This window comes from Lepidochelys olivacea, assembly GCF_965140295.1.
Source record: "Lepidochelys olivacea isolate rLepOli2 genome assembly, chromosome: 16".
NCBI lineage: Eukaryota > Metazoa > Chordata > Testudines > Cheloniidae > Lepidochelys > Lepidochelys olivacea.
Window position 1 is genome coordinate 6365753 of NC_140426.1, and position 23505 is coordinate 6389257.

General features: G+C 46.5%; 1 protein-coding gene across 15 annotated transcripts in view; it reads left to right on the forward strand.

Moving 5' to 3' along the window:
• The window catches only part of ZNF618 (zinc finger protein 618), a 325181-nt gene that overhangs the window by 188682 nt on the left and 112994 nt on the right, over positions 1 to 23505 (forward strand). For all 15 annotated transcript variants that reach the window (XM_084650025.1, XM_084650034.1, XM_084650032.1 and 12 more), the window contains exon 3: positions 20136 to 20392. In XM_084650025.1, coding sequence (XP_084506151.1) covers positions 20136 to 20392 — 257 coding nt within the window. The remainder of the gene's footprint in view (positions 1 to 20135; positions 20393 to 23505) is intronic.

Below are 23505 nucleotides of genomic sequence, written 5' to 3' on the forward strand. Positions count from 1 at the left end.
AGACAGTCCACCTCCTGATGCCGTGGCTGCCAAACCCACCATAGAGCCTGTGCCAGGCATCGAGAGCCCCTCCCCCCCCCCCCCAACCCTTGAGCCTGACCGAGAGCTGCCACCACCCAGCTGCTTGGCTTCTGAAGCCCAGAATCTCGCCCCTGCCCCTGATCCCAGCCCTGCCCTTGATGCTGACCCTGTCCCTATCCCGTCCACCTCCTGCAATGTTATTGCTGTCCCTGGGGCTGTCTCCTTCCCTTTTCCAGCAGATGACCCCCAGGGAGCGGCCTTTGTGTTTCCCTGCCCCGACCCACTAGGGGCTGCTGTCTTCCCTCTGCCGCCCCCTATTGCCCCAGGGTTCGAGGTGGGCCGCGTGGCGCCAGCCCATCGAGTGCCCCATCGGGGGTCCGCACCCTGCCAGCCCGTCTCGGTGGGCCACGGGGCTGTACCAAGGGCCCTGTTAGGGGATGACCAGGAGACAGTAACCCCACTCCCCCATGCGCTGCGAGAGGAGTTGCGGGAGTTTTTAGAAGGCGTCCGTGGCTCCCGCAACAAGGTACAGCTTGCTCTCCAGCGATGGGGGGACTTTCATCAGATTCTCCGGGCCGCAAGGGCCCTTATGGGGGAGGGTAAAAGGACAGGGAAGCAGGTCGCCGCAGCCTACCAGCGAGTCCGCAGCTTCCGTGGCTCGTTGCTTACCTACACGGTAGGTCACAGTTTGCTGCGTGGCCCAATGGGGGCTGCAAGCGTCCCTGCCGGCAAGGATCCCCCCCAGCCCTCCTCATTGCACCACTCATCTTCGCAACATTGAACACTAGGGGCTGTAGGGTGGGTCTCTGCAGGTCCCAGGTGCTCTCCTTCCTTCGGGAGGGGGGTACTCTGTGGTCTTCCTGCAGGACACCCATACGGATCCGACCGCCGAAGACAGCTGGCGGCTGGATTGGGGGGACAGGGTCTACTTTAGCCATCTCACAGTTTGTACGGCTGGAGTAACGACCCTGTTCTCCCCTGACCTACGGCCCGAGGTGCCGGGGGTTGCCGAGGCTGTGCCGGGCCGCCTGCTGCACCTCCAGGTCCATATGGAGGGGCTCGTGGTCAACCTCGTTAACGTCTATGCCCCAACATCAGGCCCGGATTGGCTACAATTCTATCAGCAGGCGTCCGCCTTCCTCGGCACCTTGGATCCTCATGAGTGCCTGGTCCTGGGTGGGGACTTTAACACCACCCTCGAGGAGCGGGACCGAGCATTGGCTGGCCGCCGCAGATGTCCTCTGGGAGACAATCAAACACCACTCCCTGGTGGACGTCTGGCGTGACCACCACCCGGATGACATTTCCACATTCACCTTTGTCCGGGTGGAGGCCCATCGGTCGCGCCACTCCTGGTTGGACCGCATTTATTTATCACGCTTCCTCCTTTCATGAGCCCACTCCTCCAGCATCTGGCCGACCCCATTTTCTGACCATCATTTAGCCACCGTGACGGCCTCCCTCTGCGCGGAGAGGCAGGGGCTGGCCTATTGGCATTTCAACAACAGCTTGTTGGAGGGTGTGGGCTTCGTGACGTCCTTGCGGGAGTTCTGGCTGGCCTGGCAAGGGCAGCGGTGTGCCTTTCCCTCAGCGTGTCGGTGTTGGGACCTGGGGAAGGTGCGCACCCGGCTCTTGTGCCGTGACTACACCCGGGGCGCCAGCCGACGGAGGGATGTGGCAGTAGAGCAATTGGAACAGGAGATTTTAGAGCTGGAGAGGCATCTGGCCACCAACCCCGAGGATCCGCCCCTCTGCGGAGTGTGCCGGGAGAAGGGGAGGAGCTCCGGGCCCTCGAGGACCATCGGGCCTGGGGTGCCTTTGTTTGATCCCGCATCCTCCTCCTTTCGGAGATGGATCGCGGCTCCCGCTTCTTCTACGCCCTGGAGAAAAGGAGGGGGGCCAAGAAACATGTCACCTGCCTTCTGGCAGAAGACGGCATCCCCCTCACGGATCCGGTGGAGATGTGGAGGAGGGCGAGAGCCTTCTACGCAAGCCTTTTCTCTCCGGATCCGACCGATCCTAAAGCTTGCAGAGTGCTCTGGGAGGAGGTCCCTACGGTCAGTGCGGGCGACCGAGACCGGCTAGAGCTGCCTCTCACTCTGGCTGAGTTCTCAGAAGCCCTCCGTCGCATGCCCACCAATAAATCTCTGGGCATGGACGGGCTGACCGTGGAGTTCTACCACGTGTTCTGGGACGTCCTCGGCCCAGACCTAGTCACCAGAGCAGGGTCCTCCCTCTTTCGTGCAAGCGAGCTGTGCTCGCCTTATTGTCGAAGAAGGGGGACCTCCGCAATTTACGAAATTGGCGTCCTGTCTCACTCCCCAGCACGAACTACGAAGTCATAGCAAAAGCCACCTCGCTGCAGCTACGTGGTCCATCCAGACCAGACTTACACCGTCCCAGGCCGCAGCATCTTTGACAATCTATATCTGGTCCGGGACCTTTTGGAACTCGGGTGTACGGATGGTCTGTCGTTCGCCCTCCTGTCCTTGGATCAGGAGAAGGCGTTAGACAGGGTGGATCACGGGTATCTCCTGAGCACTCTGCGAGTGTTTGGCTTCGGACCCCAGTTTGTGGGTTTTCTCCGGGTGCTGTATGCCTCCGCAGAGTATCTGGTCAGGCTCAACTGGACCCTGACCAAACCGGTCAGCTTCAGGCGAGGAGTATGGCAGGGGTGCCCCCTCTCGGGCCAGCTGTACGCTCTGGCGATGGAGCCCTTCCTCTGTCTCCTCTATAGGAGGTTGACGGGGTTGGTGCTGCGGCTGGTCCTGTCGGCGTACGCCGATGATGTGCTCCTTGTGGTCCAGGACCCGGGCGACTTGGCGCGGATGGAGGCTTGCCAGGCCATCTATTCGGCAGCCTCCTCCGCCCGGGTCAACCGGGTCAAGAGCTCTGGCCTGGTGGTTGGGGACGGCTGGCAGGCGAGCTCCCTCCCACCCATGCTTCAGGCCATCCGGTGGAGCGCGGGTCCGCTGCTCTATCTCGGCGTTTACCTTTCTGCCGCGTATCCCTCTCCACCGGAGAGCTGGCATGATTTAGAGGGCAGGGTGATCGAGCGGCTCCGGAAATGGACAGGACTACTCCAGTGCCTCTCCCTTCGAGGGAGAGTGCTGGTGCTTCATCAACTGGTCCTGTCCGTGCTCTGGTACTGGCTCAACACCCTGGTCCCAGCCCTGGGTTTCCTGGCCAACCTCCAGACATAGATTCTGGAGTTCTTCTAGTCAGGACTGCACTGGGTCCCTGCAGGGATTCTCCATCTGCCCCTGGAGGAGGGAGAGCAGGGCCTGAAGTGTCTGCACACTCAGATCCATGTCTTCCACCTCCGGGCCCTGCAGAGGCTCCTTTATGGTGTAGGTAGTCCGGCATGGAGCGTACTGGCGCACGCCTTCCTGCGCCGCTTCCAAGGGCTCCGATACGACTGGCGGCTCCTTTATTTCCATCTGAGAGGTCTTCCGCGAGACCTCTCCAGGCTGCCGGTCTTCTACCAGGACCTCCTCTGGACCTGGAAACTGCTCTCAACGACCAGGTCTGTGGCAGCCACCGAGGGGGCAGATCTCCTCACGGAGCCCCTGCTACACAACCCCCAGCTTCGCGTGCAGGTGGCGGAGTCCCCCTCGGTGCACCAGAGGTTGGTCCTGGCAGAAGTCACAAGAGTCGGAGACCTCCTGGACTACGACCGGGGAGACTGGCTGGATCCCTTGATGCTCGCTCAGCGCATGGGGCTCTCCAGACCTTGTATTCCCCGACACATACTTCAGGAGGTGAGGGTCGCTTTGCCACCATCTGCTCGGGTTTACCTCGACGGGGTCCTGCACGAGGGCACGCCCACCCTCCACCCGAGACCTGCCGGACTTTTTCATCGGGCCCCCGCCCCGTGGACCCAACCGACCCCCCCCACCCCTTCACCGTGAGCCGGCTGTACGAGCTGCAGCCGGTCTGCTTCCAGACCGCGCCAAGGAAACATCTATACACACTCATGCTCCATACCCTTCACACCCTCACTCTCATGTCCCGCCCAGATACAAAATGGTGGGACCTCCTGCCACCTTTGGAGGATGAGGAGCCCTGGTGTGCCGGCCTATATTCCACATTGGTCCTGTGGCCGGGATATCAGTTGGTGGCTCCTTCATGGAGCCGTGAGCACGGGCGTGTACTTGGCGCGGTTCACCGCTATCCTAGACACCTGCCCTTTTTGCGGCGTGAGGGAAACTCTGGCACACGTATATTTGGAGTGTGCCAGGCTGCAGCCCCTATTCCAGCTCCTCACAAATATTTTATTACGTTTTTGGTTGCACTTTTCCCCTCACCTTCTTATTTATGCACTCCCTATCCGTGGCCCCACAAAGTCACAGGATCTCCTGGTCAGCCTCCTCCTGGCCCTAGTTAAAATGGCTATCTATAAAACCTGAGTGAGGAGGTTGGCCAATGGAGTCTCCTGTGACTGTGGGGCCTATTTCCGATTCTCCGTCAGTTCACGTATCCGGGCAGAGTTCCTCTGGGTGGCATCCACTGACTCCCTTGATGCCTTTGAGGCGCAGTGGGCGCTGTCCGGGGTTCTCTGCTCGGTGTCCCCGTCCGATTCCCTTGGTTTACCCTTTGACCACACTCCTGTCCCTGTTGTTTTACTTTGCCCGCCCACTTCCCAGATCCCAATGGGATCACTCTCCTGTAGCCATCTGGCCCAAACCTGTCACAGTATATACTGTTTGTAAAGTCTGAAGAAAGTTTTCAATTCCATGGGACAGTATACCATTCCCTGTCATTTACAAGGGGCTTTACAATAAAAACCTACATTTTAAAAAAAAGCCAAGGCTTTATAATTTTTGAAAGGACAGAGATAAGACTGCTGGCATGTGCCACTCTCCCACATACACACTTTTTTGCGTGTTTTAGCTTTTATGTGAAGTAACATGACCCTTCAACGAGCATTCATGCAGATTTCCTTATCAGACGTTTTACAAAACCTATGTAAATTTAGCAGCTAGGCTTATATCTGTTGCATTCTGAACCAGGAATAAAATTCCTTCTTCCTATATAATTCCTTTACCATTTGTCTTTAAAAAATGGTAGACAGACCCTAATGAAAAACATATCTAACCTTTATGTCCATTTCCTTTATTCAGTTTACACAAAGGAATGTGTTTCTTCATACACTGTTATACTTATTGGAAATGATTGCTGTTGGTTAAGTTGTATTAGAGGCCTTTTAAAGTTTCTAATTTTTTTGCAGGACAGATGATCATTAATAATAAATTAGCAAAACATAGAACAAACAAACACAGCGCCACTTACTCTTCCATCCCCTGCCCTGCTTCCCAAAACAATTAAGCATAAGTTGAAGCCAACTTGTATACTATTTTATAGATAAACCACTGTAAGCATACATTCAGATTAGTCGCTCATACACATTCATATTTTTTTTTCAGGATTATTTTTTACCACACACACACGGATGCACACACATGGCCTAACTTAAAGGAAATCTAATGGTGTAAAATTGGTTAATACACATGTCTGAGACAAAATGCAGGCCTAGTGTAAACTATTTTATGTAAAACAAGTTATCTCTTTTTACTACTTTTTCCACACACTATGCCCTTTTTGTCAAGGTAGACTTGTAACTCTTGTAGAATTTAAAGTATGGAAGGTAAATTAATTTGATTAAACTTGGATTTAATAAATTAAATAAAAGCAGGAATGAGGTATTAGTGAAAACTATATTTTAGTATTTGAGAGGCAGTAGATACAGACAAAATGTTCTTAAATACAATGTATCTTAAATGTTTTATCAATATATATCTTTCATTATTAACTTATTTAGCACATTCAACTAAATAAATTTAAAAAAAATTAAAAAGTCATGAAACAGAGGGAGTAACGCAGACTTTTAAAGGTAACTTGAAAAAACGAAGCATGAGGATAAGGACCTGGGGACTACAGTGGATGAGAAGCTGGATATGAGTCAGCAGTGTGCCCTTGTTGCCAAGAAGGTCAATGGCATGTTGGGCTGCATGAGTAGGAGCATTGCCAGCAGATCGAGGGAAGTGATTTTTCCCCTCTATTCGGCACTGGTGTGGCCACACCTGGAGTATTGTGTCCAGTTTTGGTCCCCCCACTACAGAAGGGATGTGTACAAATTGGAGAGAGTCCAGCAGAGGGCAACAAAAATGATAAGGGCTCTGGGGCACACGACATATGAGGAGAGGCTGAGGGAACTGGGGTTACTTAGTCTGCAGAAGAGAAGAGTGAGGGGGGATTTGATAGCAGCCTTCAATTACCTGAAGGGGGGTTCCAAAGGGGATGGAGCTTGGCAGTTCTCAGGGTGGCAGATGACAGAACAAGGAGCAATGGTCTCAAGTTGCAGTGGGGGAGGTCTAGGTTGGATATTCGGAAACACTATTTCACTAGGAGGATGGTGAAACACTGGAATGGGTTACATAGGGAGGTGGTAGAATTTCCATCCTTAGAGGTTTTTAATGCCTGGCTTGACAAATCCTTGTCTGGGATGATTTAGTTGGTGTTGGTCCTGCTTTGAGCAGGGGGTTGGACTAGATGACCTCCTGAGTTCTATTCTAACCCTAATATTCTATGATTCTATGACAACTAATCAAGAATTGACACAAAACTGTTTAACTAAATAAATATTTCAGTCAGTTATCAATGTTCCCCTAACATCCACGCCAGCTCTCTTATCCCCAGGCCCTGGTATTCATATTAAATTTTTAAAAGTTTTGGATAGTTTCTTTTTTTAAAACTTAATTGGATGTGATTAAAAGCAGAATGTTTAGGAGAAGAATATGGAGAAGGTGTCAGCTTTAGATTAAAAATAAAGTCAGGAAAGGAGGAGGACGGGGTCTGAGCTGGGGACCGTTTCTTCATATAACGGTGTCAGAGGCTACCTCCTTGTCTCTGACCTTCATGCCTTTTAAAATTGCATTTGTATTGTAAAAAAATCTCAGCCTGTATTGCAACCTGAAATCTAAAACTTTCTTTGCAATTTACAAGTGATAAGCCTATTAAGAGGCCTATGTCCAATCTCTACACACTGCCTTTAGAAAAGTTGTTGTTTGGTTGGGTCTTTTAGTATAATTGGACAATTCATTTAGGCAAAATGTGAAAAACAAGCTAACATTACTCGTTAAAGGTTGGGACAGTATATATTTTAAACATTATAATGTAATTTTTATTTCATTAGACCTCTTCCTCTTCCAATATTCTGTTAGCCTTCTTGGCAACAAGGGCACACTGCTGACTCAGATGCAGCTTCTCGTCCACTGTAATCCCCAGGCCCTTTTCTACAGAACTGCTGCTTAGCCAGTCGGTCCCCAGCCTGTTGCAGTGCATGGGATTCTTCCTTCCTAAGTGCAGGACTCTGCACTTGTCCTTGTTGAACCTCATCAGATTTCTTTTGGCCCAATCCTCCAATTTGTCTAGGTCACTCTGGACCCTTCCATGGTTTAGCATGGGCAAGCGTTTGTCATACAGAAACTCTTGCCGACTTCATTAGGCATTATTTACCCCACTGTTTTGCCAATCTTCCTCATTGCTTTTACAATGGACTATCAGAAAAAGTAAATAAATAATGTTAACAAAATGTGGATTACATACTTGGCGAAATTTCGTAGCAGCACCTGCAAAGCAACAATTAAATGTTTTGGTTTTGTTTGTCATGGCATTCAGGGGGCCCTAAAGAATTATTGTTTCTGTTTTTGTAACAGTTTACCTTTTATTTTTACACAAGCTCTAACCCTTGATACTTCACAGCGTTAACTACTACAGCGCGAGTAGAGGAGAGACCTGAGAAATTACTGAAATCAGAGGGGAAAGTGAAGGTTAAGGGGTGACTTGATTACAGTCTGTAAGTACCTACATGGGGAACATATATTTAATAATGAGATTTCTAGCAGAGAAAGGTTTAAGACAAGCCAGTGGCTGGAAGTTTAAACTAGACAAATTCAGACTGGAAATAAAGTGTAAATTTTTAAGTGAGAGTAATTAACCATGAGAACACTTTATCAAGGATTGTGGTGGATTCTCCATCACTGACAATTTTTAAATCAAGGCTTGATGTTTTTCTAAAAGGTCTGCTCTAGGGATGATTGTGAGGCAGGTGTCTGTCCTGTGTTATACAGGAGATCAGGTGAGATGATCACATGGCCCCTTCTGGCCTTGGAATCTATGCACAGAGTTCCATAAGGAAAAGGTGCCTTGCATTCACCCTCAAATTCCAGTCTAAAGTGATTTCTAAATCACATAGGCATTTTTGACTCTCTCTCTCTCTCTCTGTATGTGTGTGTGTGAGTGAGAGAGAGAAAAATATGTACTTCATTCACCATAGAAATGCAGCCACATTTTGGTTGGTCTTTAATGTTTAACAGTGTAAGCATCAACCATACCTCAGCCTAGAGTTTCCTGACCTGGTGGGAGCCACCTCAAAGAGTGAGAGGGTAATTTGTTTGTCACGATCAACCCATCTCTCAGATGTCGTTCACATCAAGAGTGCCAAATATTATTAGAAATTGGACCGAGTCTGTCAACTCATGTAATAGGTGCTATCATAATATAAAATAACAGTTGAGGCAAACATGTGACCATCAGCTGGTAATTACTTTATCACTACAAAGAAGGCAGAGTTGAACCAGAGACCTTCAAGGAAAGTCCGTATCTCGCATTCCCCAAATCATCCAGTACATGTGTATTATATTCTTAACGTAAATGGGTCATGTAGACGTAGAAGGCTTTTTTTCTAAACATGTATTGATTGGAAATGAAGATGGTTACACAGTCTCTGTGTGTGTGTATGAGAGAGAGAGAGAGAGGATTGAATTTAGATAGATATGTGTAACTGTAGGTTAGTGAGGTGTGGATTCAGCCAGAGTAAAATACAAGGACAGCTTGCCTCAGGCTATTTCTACATGTATGGCTGTCAAGGTTCCTCCCCAACTCTGAACTCTAGGGTACAGATGTGGGGACCTGCATGAAAAACCTCCTAAGCTTATCTTTACCAGCTTAGGTCAAAACTTCCCCAAGATACAAAATATTCCACCCGTTGTCCTTGGATTGGCCGCTACCACCACCAAACTAATACTGGTTACTGGGGAAGAGCTGTTTGGATGCGTCTTTCCCCCCAAAATACTTCCCAAAACCTTGCACCCCACTTCCTGGACAAGGTTTGGTAAAAAGCCTCACCAATTTGCCTAGGTGACTACAGACCCAGACCCTTGGATCTTAAGAACAATGAACAATCCTCCCAACACTTGCACCCCCCCCTTTCCTGGGAAATGTTGGATAAAAAGCCTCACCAATTTGCATAGGTGACCACAGACCCAAACCCTTGGATCTGAGAACAATGAAAAAGCATTCAGTTTTCTTACAAGAAGACTTTTAATAAAAATAGAAGTAAATAGAAATAAAGAAATCCCCCCTGTAAAATCAGGATGGTAGATATCTTACAGGGTAATTAGATTCAAAAACATAGAGAACCCCTCTAGGCAAAACCTTAAGTTACAAAAAAGATACACAGACAGAAATAGTTATTCTATTCAGCTCAATTCTTTTCTCAGCCATTTAAAGAAATCATAATCTAACACATACCTAGCTAGATTACTTACTAAAAGTTCTAAGACTCCATTCCTGGTCTATCCCCGGTAAAGACCAGCATATAGACAGACACACAGACCCTTTGTTTCTCTCCCTCCTCCCAGCTTTTGAAAGTATCTTGTCTCCTCATTGGTCATTTTGGTCAGGTGCCAGCGAGGTTACCTTTAGCTTCTTAACCCTTTACAGGTGAGAGGAGCTTTCCCCTGGCCAGGAGGGATTTCAAAGGGGTTTACCCTTCCCTTTATATTTATGACACGCCCCCCAAATCTCAGCTAGGGTGAAACGCTGGCTGGGATTTCTTCCTGGAGCTCTAGGAAAAACAGAGTTAATAAGATACATGCATCTCTAAATATACTACCAAGTACATAAAGACTAACAATATTTTCTACATCTCAAGGACGATTTTAACCAGTTGAATCTGGGAAACTTTCACGGGAGAGTGCATCAGCCACTTTGTTAGAAGCTCCTGAGATGTGTCGGATGTCGAAATCAAAATCTTGGAGAGCTAAACTCCACCGAAGAAGTTTTTTGTTAGTTTCTTTGACGGTGTGAAGCCACTTCAGTGCAGCATGGTCGGTTTGCAGGTGGAAACGCCGGCCCCAAACATATGAGCGTAGCTTTTCCACAGCGTAGACAATGGCGTAACATTCTTTTTCAGTGACTGACCAGTTGCTTTCCCTCTCAGACAGTTTTTTGCTGAGAAACACTACAGGGTGGAATTCTTGATCAGGTCCTTTCTGCATTAAAACTGCTCCCACACCACGCTCGGACGCATCTGTGGTTACTAGGAACGGTTTGTCAAAGTCTGGGGCCCTTAATACAGGGTCGGACATGAGTGTCGCTTTAAGCTTGTTAAAGGCCTTCTGACGCTTTTCGGTCCACTGAACAGCATTTGGCTGTTTCTTTTTGGTTAGGTCTGTCAGTGGGGCGGCGATTTGGCTGTAGTGCGGTACAAATCGTCTGTAATAACCGGCCAAGCCTAAGAAGGATTGAACCTGTTTCTTTGACTTTGGGACAGGCCACTTTTGGATAGCATCCACTTTGTCCTGTAGGGGGCTGATGTCGGAGGACCAACCTACCCTGGCAAAAATGTCTGCTAGTGCCTGGCACACACTTTTAGCCCTGGTGTTGCTTAGAGCTACTGCTTCCGGCCATCGGGTGGCAAAATCCATGAAAGTCAGTATGTACTGCTTTCCTCTGGCTGTCTTTTTCGGAAAAGGACCCAGAATATCCACAGCTACTTGCTGAAATGGAACTTCAATGATGGGGAGTGGCTGGAGAGGGACTTTGACCTGGTCTTGGGGTTTTTCCACTCTTTGGCACACCTCACAAGACCGGACATAGGTAGAAACATCCTTGCCCATTCCCTCCCAGTGGAATGACCCCCCCAAACGGTCTTTGGTCCTGTTCACCCCAGCATGGCCACTAGGGTGATCATGGGCTAAGCTCAAGAGCTTGGCCCGGTATTTAGTTGGAACTACCAACTGTCTCTGAGGATGCCAATCTTCCTGGTGTCCCCCAGAAAGAGTTTCCTTGTATAAAAGTCCTCTTTCTACAACAAACCTGGATCGATTAGAAGAGCTGAGAGGCGGTGGGTTGCTCCGTGCCGCCGTCCAAGCTCTCTGGAGGCTTTCATCTGCTTCCTGTTCGGTCTGGAACTGTTCCCTTGATGTTGGAGACATCAGTTCCTCATGGGATTGTGGACCTAGGCTTGGTCCCTCTGGAAGCGATATAGGGGATGGAGCTGTTTCTGTTGACTGTGAACCGCTCTCCGCTGGTGCACTATGTTGGGATTCAGGCTCCGGCTGAGCCTCTTGTGTAGGGTTATCGGCTGCTGCCAGTTCAGGTTCGGTGGGGCCCTCTGGTGTTGAGGTTGCAAGTACTGGATTCAGTGCTGACACGGGGTCTGGTGTTGGTTGTTCGGCTGGTTCCGGTTCTGGGACTGGTTCCGTCTGGGTCTCTGGGACTGGATCCACTACTGCTGTTGCAGACATTGGCCTGGGGTCCGGGTCCATCACCTCTGACTGGGTCCTGATAGAAGTTTCCGGAACAGAGCTAGGCCTCACAGCTTGTTTAGCCTGGCTGCGGGTGACCGTTCCCACCCTCTTGGCCTGCTTCACATGATTGGCCAAGTCTTCCCCCAACAGCATGGGGATGGGATAATCATCATAGACTGCAAAAGTCCACATTCCTGACCAGCCCTTGTACTGGACAGGCAACTTGGCTGTAGGCAAATTGAAAGAGTTGGACTTGAAGGGTTGAATCGTCACTTGGATCTCTGGGTTGATTAAATTGGGGTCCACTAAGGAAGCATGGATAGCTGACACTTGTGCTCCGGTGTCCCTCCACACGGTGACCTTCTTCCCGCCCACACTCACAGTTTCCCTCCGCTCCAATGGTATCTGGGAGGTATCTGGGCCTGCAGACCTCTGGTGTGATTCCGGTGCAATGAACTGTAATCTGTTGGGGTTCTTGGGGCAGTTGGCCTTTACATGCCCCAGCTCGTTACATTTAAAACATCGTCCAGCTGACGGGTCACTGGGGCGAGGTGGGTTGCTGGAGAATGGGGTGGTGGGACGATAAGGGGTCTGGAGGGTTCTTTGGGAGGTAGGTGGGGCCTTGGGCGGCCCCCGGTAATAGGGTGTGGTCTGGGGTGGTCCCTTCTGGTCTCCGCTCCAACTGCGACCAGTTTTCTTCTTCTCTGCCACCTCCACCCATCTGGCTCCAGTCTCTCCTGCCTCAATTACAGTTTTGGGTTTCCCATCTAGGATGTATCTTTCTATTTCCTCAGGAACACCCTCTAAGAATTGTTCCATTTGCATTAGGAAGGGCAAATTTACTGGAGATTCAACACTTGCTCCTGATATCCAGGCATCCCAATGTTTCACAATGTGGTAGGCATGTCGGGTAAATGACATGTCTGGTTTCCACCTTAGGGCTCTGAACCTCCAACGAGACTGCTCGGGTGTTATCCCCATTCTGACTCTCGCCTTGGATTTAAACAGTTCATACTTGTTCATGTGTTCTTTAGGCATTTCAGCTGCCACCTCAGCTAAGGGTCCACTGAGCTGCGGCCTCAGCTCTACCATGTATTGGTCAGTAGAGATGTTGTACCGAAGGCAGGCCCTTTCGAAGTTTTCTAGGAAAGCCTCAGTATCATCGCCTGCCTTGTAGGTGGGGAACTTTCTGGGATGGGAAGTGGTACTTGGAGAAGTATTACTAGGGTTTGTTGGGATATTCTGCTGAGCCTTTATCTTCTCCATCTCCTCCACATACTTCCTCTCTTTTTCCTTCTCCTCCAGTTCTTTGTCCCTTGCTTCCATAGCTCTCCTGTGAGCAGCCGCTTGGTGTTGTTCTGCTTCTCTCGCTGCCTCCCTTTCTTGTTCCTTCTTCAGCCGCATGAGTTCTATCTGTCTTTCATGTTCTCTTTGTCTTTCCGCAGCCTGAAATTTGGCTAATTCCAGCTGTAGTCGAGCTGCGGATTTGGTCATTCTAACCTCTCTGTTTTTAACTAACTTTACACCCGAGGTTTAGAAATAAACAAACAAAACTTGGCTGTAAAATTTTGCTGTGCTGGAATAGAATACCTATTCTCTGATAGTGATTGTCAGCCTACAGAAAAAGACAATTCCCTTGTCTCTGCTCTGGGCCCAAATCAAAGCAAAAAACCTCCAACTACTTGGAAACCTACTTACCCAGCCCAAAGAAAAAGCAAATGGGTAGAACACACACCCCCTATTTACTTTTAGGGGAAAAAAAAAAAACTCTGGGTTGGAAGACTGTGAATTTCCCTGCAGGAGTTAAGTACCCTGCCTCCAGGCAAAGAAAACCTGCAATTCACAAAGATAATCCCCTTTTGTCTCTGCTTGGCCACAAAGCAGAGAAAAAACAAGCTGCTTTCAGTTTCAGCTGCTTTCTGGACTTCCTTTCCAAAGGAAAAAAAAATTTCCTTTTTAAAATCTGTATTTCTAGTTCAAAAAATCTCAACTGGATCTCAAAATGATTTCAGGTTAATCCCACCACTATGCCACCATGTCAAGGTTCCTCCCCCACTCTGAACTCTAGGGTACAGATGTGGGGACCTGCATGAAAAACCTCCTAAGCTTATCTTTACCAGCTTAGGTCAAAACTTCCCCAAGGTACAAAATATTCCACCCGTTGTCCTTGGATTGGCCGCTACCACCACCAAACTAATACTGGTTACTGGGGAAGAGCTGTTTGGATGCGTCTTTCCCCCCAAAATACTTCCCAAAACCTTGCACCCCACTTCCTGGACAAGGTTTGGTAAAAAGCCTCACCAATTTGCCTAGGTGACTACAGACCCAGACCCTTGGATCTTAAGAACAATGAACAATCCTCCCAACACTTGCACCCCCCCCCTTTCCTGGGAAATGTTGGATAAAAAGCCTCACCAATTTGCATAGGTGACCACAGACCCAAACCCTTGGATCTGAGAACAATGAAAAAGCATTCAGTTTTCTTACAAGAAGACTTTTAATAAAAATAGAAGTAAATAGAAATAAAGAAATCCCCCCTGTAAAATCAGGATGGTAGATATCTTACAGGGTAATTAGATTCAAAAACATAGAGAACCCCTCTAGGCAAAACCTTAAGTTACAAAAAAGATACACAGACAGAAATAGTCATTCTATTCAGCACAATTCTTTTTCTCAGCCATTTAAAGAAATCATAATCTAACACATACCTAGCTAGATTACTTACTAAAAGTTCTAAGACTCCATTCCTGGTCTGTCCCCGGCAGAAACCAGCATATAGACAGACACACAGACCCTTTGTTTCTCTCCCTCCTCCCAGCTTTTGAAAGTATCTTGTCTCCTCATTGGTCATTTTGGTCAGGTGCCAGCGAGGTTACCTTTAGCTTCTTAACCCTTTACAGGTGAGAGGAGCTTTCCCCTGGCCAGGAGGGATTTCAAAGGGGTCTACCCTTCCCTTTATATTTATGACAGGCTCTCTGTAGAGTGCAAACACTGCAGGCTGCCCTGCCATGTGTATAAATAGCGGTGCAGGCTGTGTGGCCTGCTTAGGTGAGTAAACTAAAGACACGCCAGAACCTCCCACACCTGTGCTGTTGTTTTTAGCAGTGCAATGCTGTGAGAGGCTCCGGCAGCAGGGAAAGGTTCTGACAGTGGGGAAGCAGTGGCAAAAGGGTCTGGCAGCTCCCTGCCTCCCTCTTGCCAGAGCCTTTCACTGCCATGTGAACGTAGCCTGCTTTTTGCTGTGGTATGTGTCTATATGTACCCTACACCGCAAGTGTGGACAAGGCCTACCATGTGAAATTGACTGATGGGTGGAAAGTAACTTTAAATGAGATATTAAATTATAGGAATGTGAATTTTTAAAAAATCAGTTTTGAAAAAGTAGTTAATGTAAAACTTCTTGACTGAATCCTCTGTGTATAGGAAATAGTATGTGGCAATAATACGTGACTGCTGTAGAGTCAGAATAGAATGGAAACAAAACACACTGTTTCTCCAACTTAAAATATTTGTGCATCAGTGAGTGTTGTTTCTTGCATTTAGGAGTCCTGTAGTCTGGTTGAATGGGCTTTTTTTACTGCAAAAATGATCTCTGACCTATGCAGTAAAGAACTGAGAATTGCCAACATTTAAAGCTGTGAAAGTCAAGAGTGTAGAAGCAGGAAGTGGTCAGAAGAAAAAAATCTAACTAGTCAGTCCCCAGGATGTGTCACAGATTAAATAGTTGTTTTATGTAATGAGTAATGCATGCTAATCTAAAAACAAAAACAAAAAAAAAATACCAACAGTGTATTGGTTTTGGCCAAAAGAGAACTCATTTGCTATTGCTTTATTTTAATCTAGATGCAGCCCATGGTTTTTTCCCAGTTATTGAGATAGTAGAACAAATCCCGTAAAAGTAGAAATGCTAAGACCTGCTCCTCTTTTCTGTCTGCGATACGGAGGGATACATCCTGTGACCTGTGATGTACCTGCAGCGTCGTCCTTTCAGTCACAACAAGAATTTGTTGAGTGTCTAGGAGATGAGATAGAATGAGTTGTGTGGCTTGAATATCAAATAGGGCATGTGGCCCGTAACCAGACTATCATTCTGAATTTGATGCGGATCTTAAATAAGGTTTTGCAGGCCCAGTGCAGGATAATTTCTTGTGTGAGCATCAAGAGATCTATAGGAAGGGGGTTAGCTGTTTATTAAAACTGTGGGAGGCTGATCTTTCTGTTAAGATGGAGCCCCTCGGTAGTTACAGAACTGATGCTTTAAATAAGTATGTGTTAATGTTTTGGGGATTAGGGGCAGCGGTTGTGGAATAATGTTGATTTTAGTTGAGGTTTGTAGGTTGGTCTTTCCCAGAAAAGGTCAGGCAAGAGCATGTCTGCCTGTTCTCTGGAAATTATCCTCTTAGTAGGGGTGGATAAAAAATGGCAATGAGCATGAAGAGCTAAGGTTCTGGGGTCCTGAAAAAGTTTTTCTGATTCAGGCATTCATAGATCAAGAGACTTTAAGGCCAGAAGGGACCAGTAGATCATCTTTGTCCCACCTTCTGTATATCACAGCCCATTAAATTTTACCCAGTTATCTGTGTATTAAGCCCAGTAACTTGTATTAGACTAGATCATCTTCCAGAAAGGCAGCAAGAGATGGAAAATCTGCCACTTCCCTTGGGTGTTTGTTCCAGTGATAAATCCCCTTCACTGTTAAAGCTTTGTGTCTAATTTGAATTTATCTGGTTTCAGCTCCTAGCCATAGATTCTTGTTCTGCCTTTCTTTGCTAGATTAAAGAGTCCTTTGGACCCCATGAAGGCACTCACATACTTGTAATCAAGGTACCTCTCAGTCTTCGTTTTGATAAACTAAATGGATAGAAGTCTTCTTAAGTCTCTCACTGGAAGGCATTTTCTCCTGCCTTCAAATAATTTATGTGGCTCTTCTCTGTACTCTCCAGTTTTTCAACATCCTCCTTAAAATGTGGACACCAGGACTGGACAGAGTATTCCAGTGTCAAGTCTCACCAATGCCATATACAGAGGTAAAATCACTCCCCTAATTTTCCTCTCTATTCTCCTGTTTATACATCCAAGGATCGCATTAACCCTTTTTGCCACAGCATCGCCCTGGGAGCAGATGTTGTCCACTATGACCCCTAAATCCTTTTCGGAGTTACTGTTCTCCAGGATAGTCCCCCATTCTGCAGGTGTCATGGGGACCACTCACTGCTCTAGCGCTTCCTCCTGGCAGCTCTGGGGATTAGCTCCTTCCAGGTGCTGCGCCCTCCTCTGGTAGTCTCTCCACCTGTTATCCTTTCTCACCCTGTGGCCCCTCTCATTCCAGGAACTTCAGCTTCCTCTTTGTGACTTGGCCCTCCGGCCAGGTGACTGTGGTCCTCCCTCTCCGAGGTATCAAATTAGTTTGGAGCATACTTCCTAGGCAGTCCACTTTCCACTGCGTGGTCTGTGGCACTTCCTCAGTGGCTGGTAAGGGAACCCAGTCCTGCCCTCTATTCCAACTTCCAGCTCAGGGGCCCTCTCCTCAGAAGTCAATGTCCACACTATCCTATGCCTTGCTGCTATTCTCCTGAGCTTTTCCTGCCTTTCTGGCTCTCCCCATCTCTGGGTTTGCCAGCCCTCAACTCCCTCCTCCCAGGGAGTAACTGTAGGCTCCTTGCTTCCAACACACTTCCCTTCTCCCAGGGAATGCCTGTAGCCTACTTCCCTGCAGCCCCCAGCTGCTCTCAGCTACTGGGCTTTATACGGGCCCCTCCTGTTCCCATCCCGCTGAGCCTCATTTCATCAATCCCTGCTCCCTGGCTCCTCCTCCAGGTGCAGCCCAGCTAGTCACCTTAACCCCTTCAGGCCTTGTGTGGGGTGGACACCCCACCATAGTAGGCATGGCCTATATTCCTTGTTCCTAGAAGGTATGACCTTTCATTTGGCTGTATTAAGATGCGTTTTTAATGGGTCCAGTTTACTAAGTGATCCAGACTGATCTATGTGACTTAGCATTCCAGTACTCTTTGTGTCATTCACAAACTTTATCACCTGTGCTTTTATATTTACTTCAAGATAAGTGATGAAAAACTGAATAGTGTCAGGCCTAGAATCAATCCCTGCGGAACCCCATTGGAAACATCCCCATTTGGTGAGAAATCCCATTGGCATCTGCTTTTTGGGATCTGTGAGTTAGTCAAGTTCTTAATCCATTTACCATGTGCTTTATTGATTTTGTATAGTGCTAATTTTTTAATCATAATGTTGTATTGTACTAGATCATGACTTACAGAAGTCCAAGTAGATTACAGCTGCACAGTTGCCTTTATCAGCCAAACTTGTAATCTCATCAAAGAATGAAATTAATTTTGTTTGACAAGATCTATTTTCCATAAAACCATGTTGACTGGTGTTAGTTATATTTCTATCTGTTAATTCTTTATCAATTGAATCCCATATCAGCTTTTCCATTATTTTGCCTGGGATTGATGTCAGGTAACCAACCTCTAGTTATCCAGGTCATCTGGTGTGCCCTTTTTGAACATTGGCACAGCATTAGCACTCTTCAGTCTTCTGGAATTTCCCTGGTAGTAAAGAATGTATTAAAAATGAGCATCAGTGGGCCAGAGATCTCTTTACCAATTCTTTTAGGACTCCGTATTTTATAACTTTTAATTTAGCTTGATAGCTACCTATTTCCCCCTTTTTCCATTGGTTATGTGTTACTTTTTTTTTCTGATTGCTGCCTTCACTGTGCCACTGAACTAGGATAGGCTTTTAGCCAGAGTTGTCCTCTTTCCTGATTGTGAAATCAAGACTTTGGGGACGTCTAATAAATTCTTCTTAAAGAACTCCTTATTTTCTTTGACATTTTTCTGTGTAAATGCATCTTTTATCAGTTATAAAAGCTCTGAATGATTTTCAAGAAAACTTGGGTAGATAGGGGAGAGCGTGCCTCTATCGGGGGACTCAGGAATAATTTCCTTTCTGTTTGGAGGCTACTAATTATACATTTCATTTTTTAATGAGAATGAGGGGGTGAGAATGTATAATGTCTGGCAGCCCCGTTGTGACTGACGCATTTGAAAGAGAAACTCCATATCTGTGTAGGAGGACGTGCAGTAATTGTTACAGAAGATTGTTCTCATTGTTCATTTACTCCTCTCCTTTCCATCCCCTCACTACCATCCCCGGTGCAATTTTTCTTTCAATTCTAGCAGTGACATCCTGATCAGTTGCCTTCTTTGGGCTGCACCACATACTATCTTTTCACCTGATATTATAAAATAGTATATGGTTAGTTTTACAGTATATTTATTAGTACTTTGTGATGTCTTCATTTAAATATCCAAAGCAATGGGGTTTCCTCCTCTTCCACTATTTCATGGTCTAATAGATCTCTGCAGTAGCATATCTTAACCTGATATTCATCCTAAGTTTTCTATTACTTAATTTCATCCATTACTCCTAGTTATAATAGCACATTAAACTCTGTTTGGCAATTCTTCTGTCTCCTTGGTGTTTTCATTGTCTAAATACTGTACAGACCCTTAGCATGTCTGCTACTCCATAGCCTTTGGTCAGCTAAGGCACCGTGTATATATATTCAGCTCTTTTAGTCTGTCCTTATACATTGATCCTGCAATCTTCCACGTTATATTTGTTCATTTTTGAATTTCCTCCAGTTTGTTTATACCCAATGCTGGTGACAAGGTGCCCAAGATGGGACATATGAGTGAATTCAAGACAGTCAAATAAAGGGACTGCATTCTGATGATTTCTCTATCTGTGAAGCCCGAAACTGCTCATTTTCTTTTGCTGTCATATCACATTACCAGAGTAGAATGAATTTGCTGCCCATTATCAGCTGTAGATCTCTGTCAGATTTTTGTTTTCCAGGTTTCTCCCTTCTGGTAAGTATCTGTGCTTTTAAAAAGACTAGTATCGGGGTAGCTGTGTTAGTCTGTATCCACAAAAACAACAAGGAGTCTGGTGGCACTGTAAAGACTAATAGATTTACTTGGGCATAAGCTTTTGTGGGTAAAAAACCACTTCTTCAGATGCATGGAGTGAAAATTACAGATGCAGGCATTATATACTGACACATGAGGAGTTTTTAAAAAGACTGTTTTCCAGCAAGATGGTAGCTTTGTTTTTCCAAAGTAGAATCTCATTTTCTTTCATGAGTCAGTTTGTTGATGCTATTTAAGGTTGTTTTCATTACTAATAAATAGTTTTATTACTTTTGTAAGTACTTAAAATTTTATCACTCTTTTATCACAGACACATACAAACATACACAGTAATCTTAAATAAACTGTAGTAAACAGAAGTATCTTTATTTTGGTGTCAGTAAATAAAAGTTGAGCTAGAAGATAAGAATTCTTATTTTCTAGCTCAACTTTTAGTTACTGACACCAAAATAAAGATACTTCTGTTTACTACAGTTTATTTATCTTTATTTTGGTGTCAGTAACTAAAAGTTGAGCTAGAAAATAAGAATTCTTATTTTTTCCTCTTCCCCGCACCCAGGGAGCACTTGAAGAGGAGTCCGAAGAGCCCGAAAGCAGAGGGCTCTGATTCTGTGACATCTCAGTCCTCGCCGAGTGAAGAGCCTGGAACGATGACAGAGGTGAAGGTGAAAACAGAGATACCAGATGACTATATTCAAGAGGTTATCTGGCAGGATGACACCAAAGATTCCAAGAAAAACGTAAAGGATGGGCCAGGAGATGTGCCAGCAGAAATATGTGTGGTGATTGGAGGGGTCCGCAACCAGCAGACACTTGGTAAGCTACTGGCTAACAGGTCTGTTGGTGATTGGTTCCTGGTTTCCCAGTATGAGTCTTGTGAAGTGTGGGGAGAGCAGAGAACCTCTGGAAAGGAGGTTGCTGAAAGCTCAGCTCTACCCAGTAGCACTAAGATGAACTTTTAAAGCTGAATCTACATCCAGGAACAAGATTATTCAATCTCTGTCTCTTTATTATTATTGTTCATTTGTATTACAGTCATGCCTAAAGACCCAAGCAAGAGCAGGGTCTCTTTGAGTTAGGTACCATGTACACACTCTCTCTCTTTCTGTCTCTCTCTCTCTCTGCCCTGAAGGATTTACAATCTAGATAGACAAGAGCAAGGAAGGAAGAATTATTATCCTCGCTTTACAGATGGGACCCTGAGGTTCAGAGAGATTAAATGACTTGTGCAGCAGCACATAAGACATTGGTGGCAAAGCCAGGAATTGAACCCAGATGTCCCAAATGGAGCTGGTCAGAAAATAGCGGGTGGGATCCCTGGAGAAAATTTTGACAGAACTGAAAGATTTACTTTTTTTGTAAAAATTTTATCAAAAACCCCAAACCCCAAAACGCTTTGGCTGGAAACTGGAAATTTTGGATTTCAGCTGAAATGTTTTGTTTTCAGCAGTCTTGGGCTGACAACATTGGCCAAAAAGTGCCGAACGCTGAAATATTTTTGGTTTTCTGACCCCAAAAAATTGAATTGAATTTTTTGAGGGACGCAGACACTTTCCATGAAAAGTTTAATTGAGATAAAAACCAAATTTTCCATTAGAAAAGTTTTGGAAAATTTTTAACCACCTCCTGAGGCAAGTGCCTTGAACCACAAGACCATCCTTCATCTTTCTCCTTATAAGTATTCCAGAGAGAGGGCATTTCTGCAAGCTACTGAAAGAGGGACACAGCTGCTTTCAACAGTGACTCCTCCACCAAAGTGTGTTGTAGCTCATGAAAGTTTATGCTCAAATACATTTGTTAGTCTCTAAGGTGCCACAAGTACTCCTTTTTTCTAAATGGAAGGGCTTCTTCTAGCAGTTTAACAAGGCTGAGCTCCAAAAACAGTTGCTGAAACAAGAATAAGTCTCATGTGTCAGGAAGAGGAAGGAGTTAGACCATGGGGAAAGCAGTTTATTAGCTTTAGGGACTGGGAAAAAAACTAGTATGAGTTGCCTGGAGTTATCATAGTTTATTTGCAGTTAGTATTAATGTTTCGTCTGCCCCAATGATTTATTTCTGATTTTAGGCTCATGATCGTAACCCCAGCTTCTGCAAAGAGAACCCCTAGAACTTGTCATTAGCCAGGGGCTGGTGCAGGGTGTTGGATTTTTCTGATCCTCTTACATGGTATTTGCCATCTACTCCCCAGCTAGAACAGCTATTACAAAAGGCACTTCTCTCCTCTCCTTTCAGGTTGGAAGTAGCAGCAGCCCATGAGACCTAACTGGTGCCTGGCTGCTGACCTTCCATGGCCTAAAAAGGGAAAACTGCTGTTTCAATAGGGGAAAGAAAGGGTGAAGAGAAACACTGCAGGCCTGTTTGATCCCATAATTAGATCTACCTTAATATCGATATAATTTGGTGGAAAATATATTCAGAATTGTGTGGGGTCTCTCTGCCCCTTAATTCCCTGCTCCCTGCTGGTGAAGAGGAACACCAAGTGGAGTGGACCACCGACGGGCTGGAGCTCCACAGGGCTGTCCTGGAAGGAGAACTGGTGATCAGGTGTCCCAAGGGACCTCTGTCACAGCAGGTACCAGTGCTTTGGCAGTGCCCCGCCTGCCCCTCCCCAAAGGGGCTGTGACTCCAGAAGCCATAGGTCTGTAGATTATCCTCCAAAGAACTGTGCATGAGCTCCCCCTGCTGGCTTCATGTCAGCGGGCAGCTCACAAATACCGTTCCCGCAGAGCTGTGGTTCCTAGATAACTCTGACAATTAGGGTGACCAGATGTCCCGATTTTATAGGGACAGTCCCAATATTTGGGGCTTTTTCTTATATAGGCGTCTGTTACCACCCATCCCCTGTCCTAATTTTTCGGACTTTCTATCTGGTCACCCTACTGACAATACTAGTGCAGAAATTGAGACATCGACAGAAGGCAGCCATGTTGGCATCTGCTGAACTTGGAAATGCATCAGAATGCCATGTCCACCGAGGGCAGGACAACCCTCGGGGATGATGCATGTTGCCGGTAGTGGGAGGTTATGTTGTGGGAGGGGAAAGAGATCCTATTATCAGGTTTGAAGCAATAAGGAGTGAACTAAGAAAATGAATGGGGGAAATTCTCTGAGCCAGCAGCGCCCCTTTAAATGAATTGTGCATCATATTTTTTTTATTTTATACCCTAGTTGCTAGTTCTCTTTAAAGCCAGCTGGATCCTGAGGCCATTGGCAGTTAGCAGCTGATTCCATTGTGCAGAGTCCTGTGAGTGTATCCATTCATCAGGCCCCTGTTCGTTTGGGAGGAGGCACGCAGGCTGGAACTGAATAACTTTTCTGTTTGGCTACCAAGTACTGCACTCTGCGTGAACTGATGTGCCCAAAGAACTGTTTCTTGGGGTTTGTCAAACTGGTTCCCAGTCAGTGCTTGTCCCCCCCCCTCACCTTTACTGCCCTACAAAAAACACAAGCTGGCAGTATTGCCATAGCTGCAGACATCACCTGGGCAGTTGTTGGCTCACAGGTGGCATTTTGCTGCTGTTCTTCGTTTGGGGTTAGCAAGCTTGGACAGCTTTGTAAGGGAAGGCTGCTTGCTGTCGGCAGTTGCATGAGGAGCTCTCCCTGAGATTTACCTTCTGAAAACTTCACTGTGAATTGAACCAGTTGCCCATTGTTTCAATTGCTTCAGCAGTGAAGGCAGACTTGGGTGGGGTTTTACTTTTCTTCGTCAGAGAAATTGAGACAAGAGGTGTTTAAAATGGTAATTTTATAGGGGGTATAACAGTAAAAGAAGAATTAATGAGAGGGAAGGTAACAGATCCCCTCCACATTCTATAATGTGCCATTACCAGCCCCACAGAGTATCGCTTTTCATATCGTGTGAGAGTTGTTGTAAGGTAAATAAGAAGTGGATTGTCCACATCAGGTCTGCTCTACGTCCCTTGATGACA